The following is a 13,568-nucleotide window of genomic DNA, read 5'->3' on the forward strand; positions in this document are numbered from 1 at the left end:
GATGTGGCATTGTGCTCAGCCCCTAGTGAGTTCAAGGCCAGCCAGGGGTAAATGAGACCCTGCCCTTAAATATATTAATGGACAAAATTGCTTACCTAGCCAAGTTTAAGTGTACAGCAGAAATCAATGAAGCCATTTTTTTTTAACCTTTTCCAAGTTGAACTATCTCTATTCACACTTAAAACCTGTCTTGCTCTGTAGCCCAGGCTGGCCTTGAACTTGCGGCAATTGAGCCTTTGTTTTCTGAATGCCAGCACAGGCACACATGCCTTAGCCTTGCAGTTTGTTAAGATGCAACATTTGTTGCATTTATGTTTACATATTACATTTACATATAGTCTAGTTGCTTGACTTGGTTTGTGGTTTTTGGGAGCCGGTTTCACTGACTAGTTCAGAATGACCTGGAACTCATGGCAGTCCTCCGCTTGAACATCTCCATTGGTGTTCCCAAGCACCGCCCCACCTTTCTGTGCTGCTTCTGGGAGTTCCGTGTGTTAAAGGACTGGCACTTTGAAGACTAGCACAGACACTGTTGTTCTGAGACAACAATGGCTTACACATCAGTAGCGTGTTATCAAAAGTTCTTTCTGGTTCCCTGGGCTCTAGTGCCGTATCTGTGCTGTGGTTTAAAAAGCCAGGGCTTTGTTTTTCTTTTAAGAATTTGATACTGTATCTAGGGAGATGGCTAAGTGGGTAAAACTCTTGCAGAAGTCTTATGACCTAAGTGTTCCATCCCTGGAGCCTACACACGCACACACACACACACACACACACACACACACACACACACACACACAGGTATATTCAAAGCATTGTGCTGCTCATCCCAAACGTTGGTGGCTCCGTCAGAAAGGTGCTGAGAACCATCATCTACCTCTCCTTCCTGTCTGCTTCCTGGCTGTGGATGCCAGCTGCCATGTTCATGCCTGTTCATGCCTTCTCTGCTTCAAATTGTGAGCAACATACCCCCCCTTAATGAAAATATCTCCATTTACTAACTTTATATTTTATGAGTGCTTTGCCTGCATCTATGTCTGTGCGTCATATCTGCCTGGTGCCTTTGGAGGCCAGAAGGTGTCAGAGCCCCTGAAGCTGTAGTTACAGCAGGTTGTGAGAGGTCATGTGAGTGCTGGGAACCAAACCCAGGTCCTCTGTGAGAGCAGCCAGTGCTCTTAACCACTGAGCCATCTCTCCAGCGCTACAAGATAAGTCCTTAATTTCTTAAGATGCTTTTGTTAAGTATTTTGATCATGGAAATGAGAAAGGGATACAGCCCAGGAAACCCGGTACATGCTAAGTAGCCCAGAGTGGCTTTGAACTGCCACAACCTCTTGTCTCAGCCTTCCAAATTCAGGGATTACAAATGTGTACTACCATGCTTGGCTTAGTTTTATATTTTAAAATTGCAAATTTGTGTGTGTGTGTGTGTATGGAGGGTTTTTCACATACTCCAGCCCACGCATGTGTGTGTGTGTGTGTGTGTGTGTGTGTATGTATGTGTGTGTGTGTGTGTATGTATGTGTGTATGTGTGTGTGTATTTGTGTGTGTGTGTGTATGTGTATGTGTGTGTGGTGTGTGTGTGTGTGTGTGTGTGTGTGTCTGTATGGGTGGTATTCACATACTCCGGCCCACATGTAGAGGACATCTTTTCATCCTACCAGGTGGGTCGTAGGGATTGAACTCAGGGTGTCAGGTTTAGTGTCAGTACCTTCATCTGCTGCAGCATCTCACTGGTCCTATTTCTACATTTTGATTCTTTAAGACTTCACACACACGTTTCACAAGAGGTTTTTTATTTTCTGATGTGAGGCTGTTTAAAAAATTTTGTGTGTATAGCTATTTTGCCTGCACATGTGTGCACCAGATGTGTGTCTTGGATCCCCTGGGACTGAAGTAACAGATAATTGTGAGCCACCACGAGAGTGCTGAGAATTGAACCTGGGTACTTTAGAAGAGCAGCTAGTGCTCTTAAGTGCTGAGTCTTCTTGTTGTTGTTGTTTTTTTTTTTTTTTCTTTCACTGATAAGTTTACAAGGCTCTTGTAGATTAGCAGTTTAACTTTAAAGTTTATGTACTTTCTGGTAGGTACTTCTGCCATAATTTTATGGAAAATATATTCTTTTGTAAAAATTTTTTTTATGTGTATAGTGTTTTGTCTCCGTGCATGCAGTGTTTGTGGAGGCCAGAAAAAGACGTCTGATTCCATGAGGCTGCAGTTACAGACAAGTTTCGAACCACCTTGTGGTGTGCTGGGAATTGAATTCCCCTGGAAGAGCAGCCAGTGTTCTTAACAGAGAGGACCCGCGCCCTGCTCCCGCTGATCCCAAATTTGCTTTGCCATTGAGGGTGACCATGAACCTGTGGCGCACCTGACATCACCTCCCAAACTCTGGGATTACAGATATGAAGCAACATGCCCAGTGTGTAGGACATCAGGATCAAACCCAGGGCCATGGGCTTGCTAAATAGCTCATTTTAAAAATTTGAAATAGATGAGCCGGGTGTGGTGGCACACGCCTTTAATCCCAGCGCTCGGGAGGCAGAGGCAGGCGGATTTCTGAGTTCGAGACCAGCTTGGTCTACAAAGTGAGTTCCAGGACAGCCAGGGCTATACAGAGAAACTCTGTCTCCTAAATAAATAAATAAATAAATAAATAAATAAAATAAAATAAATAAAAATAAAAATTGAAATAGAACCATACGCTAGTGGTAGAACCAAGATTAGAACCCAGACATGTTGGATATCTAACAGGGTCAAACGTATTAAGGCTTCTGGAGCACCTGGGAGTGTTAATGAACTTGTCACTCTAACTGTGCTCTAGGGTTAGGGTCCTTGTTGTGCAGTGACACTCAAACTCCCCAATCTCCCGCCACACCAGGCTTGTAGGCGCTTGTCCTGGCAGCTCCCATCTCTCCCCACAGCGCTCGCGGCCGCCCGCAGGGGGCGCTGGCGCACGCAGGCTTTGCGGCCCCGCCCCCGGGCAACCGTCGATTGGGCCGGCGCGTGATGTCACGCCGGTTTAGCCAACAAATGGGTTTCGGGGCGAGCGTTGGGCTCCGCCGCTCAGCGCTGAGCTCCTGGTCCGCCTCAGTGTCGGGGAGCGAGTCAGGCCTGCCGCCGCCGCATCGGGCTGCCGCAGCCCCGGGCCAGGCCCTGGCCCGGCAGAAGCACAGGTGGGCCGGGCGAGGGCGCGGGGCTGCGGGGCGCGGGGCAGGTGGACACCGTGGCGGCTCCCGCTGCTCCCCGCGGCAGGGCCGAACGTTGGGGGCGGGGACCGCGGCTCGCCGTGCTCGGGGTGCCGCCGCCGCAGCGTCCTCCAGAGAGCCGTCCTCGCGGCCTGGCCCCGAGGTCGTGCGCCCGGCTGCTCCCTGGGCCCGGAGTCCGGCGACCCAAGCTAGGCCGCCGCGGGTGGGCTGCGTGCGGGGCGCGGGGCTCCGGGTGTCCCCGTGCAGGTGAGCGGCGCGTCTCCTCCACCCTCCCCGGGGGGCCCTGGCGTGCGAGCCTGCGGTGGTGAGGTCACAGTGCCGAGGCTCGGCGTGCGGGTGATGTCAGGGCTCTACCGAGACAGACCGTGATGTCACTGCAGGCCCCGAGTGGCGACCTTGGCGCGCGGAAGGGCTGGGAGGACCCGCGGGGAGAAAAAGGAAGTTCGGTCCTAGCAGATTTGAACCAAAATCTTGGGATCTCGGCTTCGTACAGTTTGGATGTAATAATTGTCAGGTGCTTAAACTTCATTTCGGAGAGCATCGGTAGTAGTACAGTTTAAGGACATTCGGTTTAGATATGAGGGATCTTGGGGGTTGGGCGTGGAAGGGGTATTAGGGTGTTCACTGTGCCTTCAGGAAGCTAAACTCAGTTTGATGGTTTGATGTAGCAGTTGCTGGGAAAGGGTGCGCGGGGGCTGAACCAACTGGAGGGCTGATAATTTAGTTGGCTTTATCTTTTTTTTTTTTTTTTTTGCCAGTGATCTGCTTGTTAGCGAATGACCAAGGCAAGCAGATCTTGAATGAACTTTGTCTTGCAAAGAAGGGGAGCTTGAATCAATCCAACATTTTTCTTAAATAATAATCCCCCGATGATGTAATTTATCCTGGTGTTTCTTGCCCCCCCCTCCCCCGTTTTATCAGGGACATTTGTTTTTTTCTGTGATTATAGCTCAGCAATAAGCCTCTGCTTTGCAGCCCACCCCCACCCCAAGACTAGGCTGTAACGTAATATAACACATCTGAGGACTACCTTTGGGGTCAGGCGACTTACATTTTGTCAGTAGTGCTTCCGAATGTGAAATGATAAATTTTAGCAGGTGATTTTGTGAATGTTGATTTTTCTCAGGCTTTGAAAAGATAGTAGACCTGCATAGAAGCACTGGCGCACTGGCGGTCAAGCACACATCTCTTGACTGCCCGTAGTGACACGAGGGCCCAGAAGCAGTTACATAGGACACTTCATACTAAGAGGGATGGAGGGGAAGAGTGGAACACAGTAGGCTGGCCATGCTGTCAATGAGAAGAGAGATGGCTAGCGCATGCCGGGAGCAGCCAGGTGAACTTTGGATCAGGAGATTAGTGTAGGTCGGTGGTACCAGGTGCTGTTCATCAGGACAGTAATCCCTAAGGCACGTCAGAGCTTTACAGCTGCCCTGCCCGGCAAGGAACCTGGATGACTTAAAGGCTCTGAAGGTCCTCACATTCTAGTGTCTAAGTAACCCAGGTGTGATCTAAGTCACAGTGGCCACCTCTCTAGAGATCTTAAACTTTGTCTAGATCTGTGTGGCTCAGTCTCCTTCAGAGAGACTCGGTGTGTGGGGGGGGTGGAGGAGGAGGAGAGAGCAAAACCACGAACACTAGCACAGTCTGTGAAGACATTCAGTATTCACCTATATTTCAAAGTATGTTGCTCTGGAGAGCTTTGGAGTCCAAACAGGCCCCACCCCGTCCCCAAGAAGTGGGCCATGATGGAGAGTTTTAGGGATGGGGCTTACCTCTAAGACCTGTAGAGCCTTTGGCTAACAAGTCCAGGTTGAAGAGATTTGTAGCGTGGCCTGTGTCCAGAAAAGCCACGGGAGTGGCTACTGCTTGGTTCTGTAGGAGCCCAGTCCGCAGTGCAGCATAGTTTGTCTGGAAAGCAGACTCTGAAGTCAGAGAGACTGGGGAACTGTAAGGTTTAACATGCGTGTGGGAGATTCTGTGCTAGGTGACAGTTCTAAGGAGCGGCTTATTTGTCAGTGCGTGTCCTACTCCCCCGGGACTTGGGCCTGACTCACCAGTGTGCTTTGGAAGCACTTGAGCTGTTTGGTTTCACAGGCTGAGGTTGAGATGGCAGTTTGCTTCCTGGTGAAGCTCACCTTTGATTCTCATTCATACCCATTGAGATGAAAGTCTGCACTTTAGATTTTTGAGTTGTTGCTGCAGTTGGTTAAGAGCTGTGGGGCTGTTGCGAGAAAGGGGTGAAGGTATTTTTGCAGGACCCTGGGAAGACCAGGTGTGAATAGATAAGGAGCTGTCTATGAAGAGTGGGCCCTCTCTGCTAGTGTATTGATTATAGTTTCCCAGCCTCAAAAAGCTTGTTTACTCTAGTCATCAGATAAAGGATTTGGCTTTAAAAAGACTGGAAGTTATGCCATAAGGTATTAATAGAAAGGATGTTAGGACCAGAATTTAATGAGAATTTTAAAAACTTATTTAGTTTTCCAGTTTTTCCTGTTGTGTGCATGTGTACCATGTATGGCCATGTATGTGCCATGTGTGGTGGCTGCTGAGGTTGGAATAGAATGTTGGAAACCCTAGAACTGGTTACAGAGATGATTGTGAGCTGCCATGTGGGCGCTGAGAACTGAAGAGCAGCCAGTGGTTTGAGCCCCGGAACCATCTCTCCAGCCTCCCGTCATGACCCGATTGGAGGAGAGAGTCACATGAAAAGCAGACTCTTGGGGAAATCTTGTCCTGTCCGTCGTCACAGGTTTGGCTGACTTCATTTCTTCCCTTCCCTGTGTTTCTTGCCTGTCTCTGGCTTCTCACCTTTGCTGGCGGCTCTCCCTGTCCCAGATCCAGACTGTGTTTCTGACCCTCTGAGGGCTTCTGAGTTGTAATCTGTGAGAAGACATGTTTCTGTTTGTACCCCACGAGCTTTCATTTTCTAGGGTATCTCATCTACTAAGAGGAGAGCCTCTTTTGTGCATCTGATTCAGACACACTGTTAAAGGACGTATGGCATTCTCAGTAGGAGTGGTACCAAATGGGATTCAGTGAGAAGGGATCTGAAAATGCTGGGCTGACTGCTGTCATTACATTGAGCTTCTAGGAACAAGCCCAGAATGATGGTGCAGAGCTTGCCTGCTGAGTGCCGACTGCCAGCACAGACCTCACGTCCACTGTTTGAACCAGAGGCCGCCGCCACTGCTTCGACGGCAGTTCTTTGAGAGAGTGTCATGTTAGCTCTGTCTTTGTGAGACTTTTGCTTCCATGTGAAGCCATGGAGTTTGCCTGCAGTGTACTGTGTAAAGGACTGCGCTTACTCTCAGATTACCTTCTGTGTAAAGATAAATAAAGCCTTTTCTAATTTCGTTGCTTCTCAGTAAACCCATGGGTTGTACTTTTCTGAGTGAGCCTATGAAATCAATGGTAACGTTAATTTTTTTAAATGATGTTAAAACAGAAAACGAAGCCATTCTCTGGCTAGCACCATTGAGAAGTCTAAAGATGGAGTTTGAGTGCTCATGTCTCTGACCTCCTTTTCTGCTTGCTTCCTTCCCTTCATTACTGAGCTCAGCTTTTAGGCCTTTTGCCCCATTGTGGCCATAGTATGTTTATGATCATTCAGATCCCATGTCCTCATGCTGTGTGGCTCTACATGAGGACACGCAGAGGGAAGAAACTGGAGCAGCTGTGGGAGGGCTCCTAAGCTATTCCATAGATAGCTTTGGCGGTATGAAGTCTGAGACTCCGCCTCTTGAGAAGAACATGACTAGCACACTGCCCACACATTGCTGTTGGAGAGGAGGGGGTTCCTAAGGCCAAGGGCTGTGGATGCAAACAGCACACGTGCATTGTGCCATCCTAGTCCACCTTCCCTTGCTCCCACTAAACAGGCAGTTGCTCACTTGTAGTGAACTTTTCCTCTTTCATCTTTGCTACTCTCCTGATCCTCTAATGTGGAATAAGGATAGTTTGGATTGAAGAAAGAAAACTGTCCTTCAGTTTCCGAGCACGTTAGGGATGGGATAACTCTATAGGGTAGAACTGTCCGATAAGAACACAGCGGAAACCATACGGCACTTTACAAGTGTTGATAGGAAACTGTGTGTGTGGTTTTAGACCAAAATCCCAGAGATGAAGTTTCCATCCTCCTCCTGTGTCACTTTCTTGCCTCAGTTGAACACGTTCTGACCTCAGCCGTACATCTACTGATCCAACTTTTGGGTCTAAATCTACTCTGATTTTTTGTTGTCATTCTTAAAATCATTTTTATAGTTTTTAAATATGACCTCACGCACCCTTGTCTGCTTAGTGGTTTCTCTGTGGTAATCCTAGCACTCAGTCTCTTCAACCGTGCCTTTCCTTTTCATTGCTTCAAATAAAATCAAACTAAAACCTCCTTGGACTCCTCAGGCCTCCATCCCTCTGCATTTCCTCAGGTTCCTACTGCATGCATATTGAACACTTAGCCATTCTGTACTTCAGCATTTCAACGGATATACGGTTGTTTAATTGTTCTCTATTAGTTTCATGTGTATAAGCTTTAGTTCCTCAGTTGGAGGCATATATAAAGATTTAGCCTTTCCTTTAATAAGGGTATAGCTAGTTTTCTAAAATTTGTATCCTTAAAGTTTTGTTTTTGTTTTTGTTTTTTTGAGACAGGCTTTCTCTTTGTAGCCTTGGCTGTCCTGGAACTCACTCTTGTAGACCAGGCTGGCCTCAAACTCAGAAATCTGCCTGCCTCTGCCTCCCAAGCATTGGGATTAAAGGCGTGCGCCACCCCTGCCGGTTTATCCTTAAAGTTTTTTGAAGTTACTGTTTTCTACTCTGTTGGCTAACTTTGAGGTATGTTTTAGCAGTTTGAGTTGTTGGAGTTTGCGTGTTTATTTGTGTGTGTGTGTTTTGCTGGGAATTAAACCGAGGGTTTCACATATTTTAGGAGAGTGTGTTTTAAAAGTTAAAACAATTATGTTTATATAATTGCTTATTTGAAGCCATAAAATCACTCTAGGAACTGCAGAGATAATTATTGATTAGCTGGAGTTTCTCAAGATAAAATCTGTATTTGATGAGGATAGCTCAGAGGACTCACTTACTTCATTGCTGAGGAGCCAGGAGAGGCAGGCCAGTCTCCAAAGTAGGGCAGGGGATCTTATTTCCAGCTCAGTCTCTGGGTTCCCAGTACCTTCACAGCCCCACTCCAGTCGCAGGGATAAGTTTCTGTCGCTCAGGCTGTCAGCTGTTGTAGGTGAAGAACTCATAGAGAGGTCTGAGGACTTGGAGGTTTCTAAGGCACCATCCCTCCCCACCCAGTGTCTTTCACATGTGATATCACCTTGATGAACTAGAAATACATTAATATTTTTAACTTGTGGACTTTTAAGACCCATTATTTCCTGGGAAGTGTAAACTAGGCATTGATGCTAAGTGCATTAGTTGTTTGTTTGTATGAGACGGTAGCTTCCTATGTAGCCCAGCTGACCTAACACTTAAGCGCCTGCCCTGTTCTAGCGCTTGGATTACAGGCATACCCTGCAGACCTGGCTGTTTCTGTCTCTTTTCTCTTGGTTCAATTTTACAGACTTTCTGGTCTTTCTCCCGTGTTCTGCTGTTGCCTCCCTCAGTGCCTTATGGCCTCATGCCCTCTACTAATGGCCTCATGCCCTCTACTTATGGCCTCATGCCCTCTACTAATACATAGTAATGGTTATAAATAATCAAAATTCACTGCTAACAGCCAGATAAATGGCTCATTTTACTGGAGGGCTTACATATTCGTTTTGTAAACTGGTTAATTAAAACTTTGCTTCAGGTCTGGTGAGATGGCTCAGTGGTTAAGAGCACTGACTGCTCTTCCGAAGGTCCTGAGTTCAAATCCCAGCAACCACATGGTGGCTCACAACCATCTGTAATGAGATCTGACGCCCTCTTCTGGTGCATCTGAAGACAGCTACAGTGTACTTAGATATAATAATAAATAAATCTTAAAACAAAAACAACCCTTCGCTTCAGATTAAGATGTAACTTGACACTTTAGTGGCATAATGTTACCTTAAAATCAATAAAAGGGTTTAGAACTTTCAAAACACCAGTCTGATGATCTCTGAAAGATGAATTATTATAAAATTTCTTGATTTAAAGAGTCTGTATTATGGATATCTCAGTATATATTGTATAAGCTACTAGAAAATCACTTGTTTTTACTGTAGTTATGTGCCTTTGGGAATCTTTCTCTTGCTTGTGTTGCTTGAAATGTGTTTATTTGTGTGTGGTGTGTGTGGGTATGTGGTTGAATGCATACAAAAGGCTAGAGGCCCACAGCGGGTGTTTTCTTGATCATTTTCCAACTTATTTTTAAAGATTTATGTGTGTATTTTGCTTAAATGTATGTCTGTGTACCGTGCGTGTGCAGTGCCTGTGGATCCCAGTGGCTCTGGAGTTGAGTTGTATGCCCCCATGTAGGGGCTGGGAACTGACCATGCATTATCTGAACAGAAAGTTCTCCCTAATGGCTGAGCTTTCTCTCTGACTCCATTCATCTTACATTCTGAGACAAGGTCTCATGGTGAACCTGGACTTCACTGATGGACTAGGCACTCAGAGCCTCCTGTCTCTGCCCCTCCTAACCGTCCCTACCCCTATTGCTGGAATTACAGGCTTAGTCTGCAGTGCCTGCTTTTTATCGGTGTGCTGGGGATATGAACTCAGTTCCTTAGCTTGGGTACAGAACACTTTACTCCGATGAACAGTTTACCATTTTCCCAGCCTTTAAATTTACCTTAGGAAATGAGATTTACCCTGCCCCTAACCTGCTGTAAGAGACACAGAAGGGGAGTACGTGTTTCTGGAAGATATTATCAGCCTGACACGGTGCCCCATACTTACAATCCCAACACTTGAAAGCCCCAAGACAGCCTGGACTGCATGGCAAGACCCTGCTTCAGAAAAGGAAAAAAAAAAAAAGGATATGAAAATTGTTTGGCAAGATAGCTCATTGGGTGCCTTCCATGCAGCCTGACAACCTAAGTTTAAGTCCCAGAGCTCACATGGTGGACGGAGAAAATACGCTTCCACATATTGTCCTCTGACCCACAGCCATGCTGCGGCACAGAAATGCACATGAAATGAAAATGCAATGAATACATAAATAAAAATTGTACACTTTGTTTGGTAAAGATCTTTTTGTGAGTCTGCGTGCTTTCCAGCACTTCTGGCTGGACTGAGCTCTCGACGCTTCCCGTTTAACTGCTCCGGGCTTTACTTATTCATTTGCTTATTTGCTTGTTCATTAGGTCATCCAAAACAGGGTCTTACTCTGTAGCCCTGGCTGACCTAGAATTGCAATAATCCATATAATTGCGCAGTTTTCTTAAGACATTTCCCGTTGCTATTATGTAGCTGTTAGTATAGTTAGCTTGATTTTCTACTTGCTTGGTGTGTTTATTTCTAAACTTACTGCTCCGTGCGCTCACCACATGTGTGCCTTACACTTGAATGTCCTGTTATTCTGTACTCCTGAGATTCTGGTGTAGAAGATGCTGTGTTGGAAAGTACAGCCTTGTCTTCAAGAGCGAAGACTCTGAAAAGGTTGGTGGTTCTTGTCTATGCCCACACGTAGTCCACAGGGGCCACTGCTTACTAATAATTTCTAAATAGTTGATGGTTTGCTGCAACTTGTCAAGCCTATTAGAAGCAATGTGACGTTTGGCTCTTTTGTTTTATAGTACTGGAGCCTCACAAATGCTCGGTGAACACTCTGAACTACAATTTTAGCCCAAAATGTACTGTTTGCTACTGATGACCTGAAATGATAGATGAGGCCTCCTTTTGGGTTGAAATGTATGTTGTTTATAGGTTGTTTGTATCTTGAGTGGATCCATGCTTGAGTGAGTGGAGTTCTGGGTCTTAAAGCTGAGTAGTTGTCATCCTGGTATTGGTGCCAAAAAACAGGGTTTGCTGTTGAGGTAGTTCTCAGTGTGCCTAGACTTTGCAAGTCTCCAGTAGTCTTTGGTGCCAGATATCCTAAATTTTTATGTATATTTTTAAAGTAAAGGAACTTTATTTTATGTAGTGTAATCATTACATAGAAATATATAGGAAATGGAGTCTAAATTATATAACCAAAAATAGACCCAGTCTTAAATGATCTAAGAATAGTTATATGATGATGCTTATCTGCAATCCTAACCTTGGGGGCTGGAGCAGGAGGATTTTGTGTTTAAAGCCAGCATGAGCTACACAGTAAAACCTGGCGTTAAAACAGTAACAGAAAGTATATATACTTAGTGGCTGAGGCAGCAGGATCACCAGGAGTTTTAAGACAGCCTGACTTACATAATGAGTTTCAGGCCGGCTTAGGCTACCTGTCTTAAAAAGGAAAATTTTTGTTGAAACAAAAACTGTTGAAAAGAGCACACATGGGCTGGAGAGATGGCTCAACGGGTAAGAGCACTGACTGCTCTTCCGGAGGTCCTGAGTTCAAATCTCAATGACCACATGGTGACTCACAACCATTCGTAATGGGATCTGACCCGCTCTTCCGGGGTGTCTGAAGATAGCGACAGTGTACTTATGTATAATAAATAAACCTTTAAAAAAAAAAGAAAGGAAAGAAAGAAAGGCTGGGCGTCGTGGTGGCGCACGCCTTTAATCCCAGCACTCGGGAGGCAGAGGCAGGCGGATTTCTGAGTTTGAGGCCAGCCTGGTCTACAGAGTGAGTTCCAGGACAGCCATGGCTACACAGAGAAACCCTGTCTCGAAGGAAAAAAAAACAGAGAAAAACCCCACGCATGCTCAGTGTGCTAGGTTTCATTTGTCCGACTTATTTCTATGTTTAATCAATCTGCAGGCTTTGCAGATGTTCCTAATTCTCAATTCTACAGGAGCTCTATTCTTGCTTCCCTCCACCCTACAGTCTTTTATCTGACTTCTTTGCTTTATGGGACCTTTTTTTTCTTTTTTAAACTTTTTTAAAAAAAGATTTATTCATTTTATGTATATGAGAACACTGTATACACGGTAGCTGTACTGATGGTTGTGAGCCATCACCTGATTGCTGGGAATTAAATTCAGGATCGCTGCTCACTCCAGTCGACCCCACTCGCTTCGGCCTAAAGATTTCTTTATTATATCTAATACACTGTAGCTGACTTCAGACACACCAGAAGAGGGCGTCCGATCTCATTATGGATAGTTTTGAGCCACCATGTGGTTGCTGGGATTTGAACTCAGGACTTTCGGAGCAGTCAGTGCTCTTAACCACTGAGCCATCTCTCTAGCCCTTTTTAAAACTTTTTAATCTTATGTATTCGAGTGTTTTGCCTGACTGTATGTTTTTGCAACATGTGCATGCATTGCCCACAGATACCAGAAGAGGACGTTGGTCAGATTTGAGTTACCTACAGTTGTTAGTTGCTATGTAGGTGCTAGGATTTGGATCCTGGGTCACCTGGAAAAGCACCAGGTGTTCTTAACTGCCGAGCCATCTCTTCAGCCCCATCTTGGCTGTTTAGCTGTACGAGGTTGCTTTGCTTGTCTCTATTGAGAGCAGGTGGTGAGAGATGGGCTGCATCGTATAGCATCAGGCCTGTGCTCTGGCCTCCCTCAGCACGGGAGCTGGCTTGGCACTGCTCTCCACTCCCTTACCCTCCCCATGGCTGCCATTCTCTTTAGTGTGTGGCCCCCACAGGCCCAGTCACCAGGGAGTAGGAGGCGTAGCCTTGTTGGAGGAAGTGTGTCACTACAGCTGGGCTTTGAGGTTTCAGAAACTAAAGCCAGGCCTGGGGGCTTCCTTTCTTCCTACTGCCTGTGGATCTGGATGTAGAACTCTCGGCTCCTTCTCCTGCACACTGTCACACCATGATGATAGTGGACTAAACCTCTGAAATCGTAAGCCAGCCCCAATTAAATGCTTTTAAAAAAAAAAGTCGCCTGGCAGTGGTGCTGCACGCCTTTAATCCCAGCACTTGGGAGGCAGAGGCAGGCAGATTTCTGAGTTTGAGGCCAGCCTGGTCTCCAAAGTGAGTTCTAGGACAGCCAGGGCTACACAGAGAAACCCTGTCTCCATGTATGTGTGTGGGTGGGGGAACACACAACTAAAAAAAGAGTTGTCCTGGTCATGGTGTTCACAGCAATAGAACACTGGCTATGACATAGTGGTTCTTAGGGTAATTAACTCCATGCAGGATTATCTAAAGCTATGACTTTTGAAAAAACAGTTTTGGCTAGGTCTTGTGCTTACATGGTTGGTCTGCTAGCCATGCATTTTCTCATCCTGTCTGTCGGGTGCCTGTTCCCCTCAGTAGAAACAGCAGGCTTGCTTGTGTCTTGCCTGTTCTTTCAGCACACATTCTGTTCTCTTGCCTTAAACATTT

At 46.1% G+C, this 13,568-nt stretch overlaps 1 protein-coding gene across 16 annotated transcripts in view; it reads left to right on the forward strand.

Moving 5' to 3' along the window:
• Positions 1-2,989: 2,989 nt before the first annotated feature.
• Fbxo34 (F-box protein 34) overlaps positions 2,990-13,568 on the forward strand; it is a 59,430-nt gene continuing 48,851 nt past the window's right edge. For 4 of the 16 annotated variants that reach the window (NR_027414.1, NM_001146085.1, NM_001146086.1 and 1 more), the window contains exon 1: positions 3,018-3,174. Coding sequence is in view for 2 of the 16 variants with exons in the window: in NM_030236.3 (NP_084512.2) it covers positions 3,032-3,174 (143 nt within the window). In the remaining 14 variants the exon portion in view is untranslated. The other 12 variants (XM_006519718.4, XM_006519714.1, XM_006519713.1 and 9 more) reach the window with 9 other exon arrangements.

The sequence above is a fragment of the Mus musculus genome, chromosome 14 (genome assembly GCF_000001635.26).
Source record: "Mus musculus strain C57BL/6J chromosome 14, GRCm38.p6 C57BL/6J".
Lineage (NCBI taxonomy): Eukaryota > Metazoa > Chordata > Mammalia > Rodentia > Muridae > Mus > Mus musculus.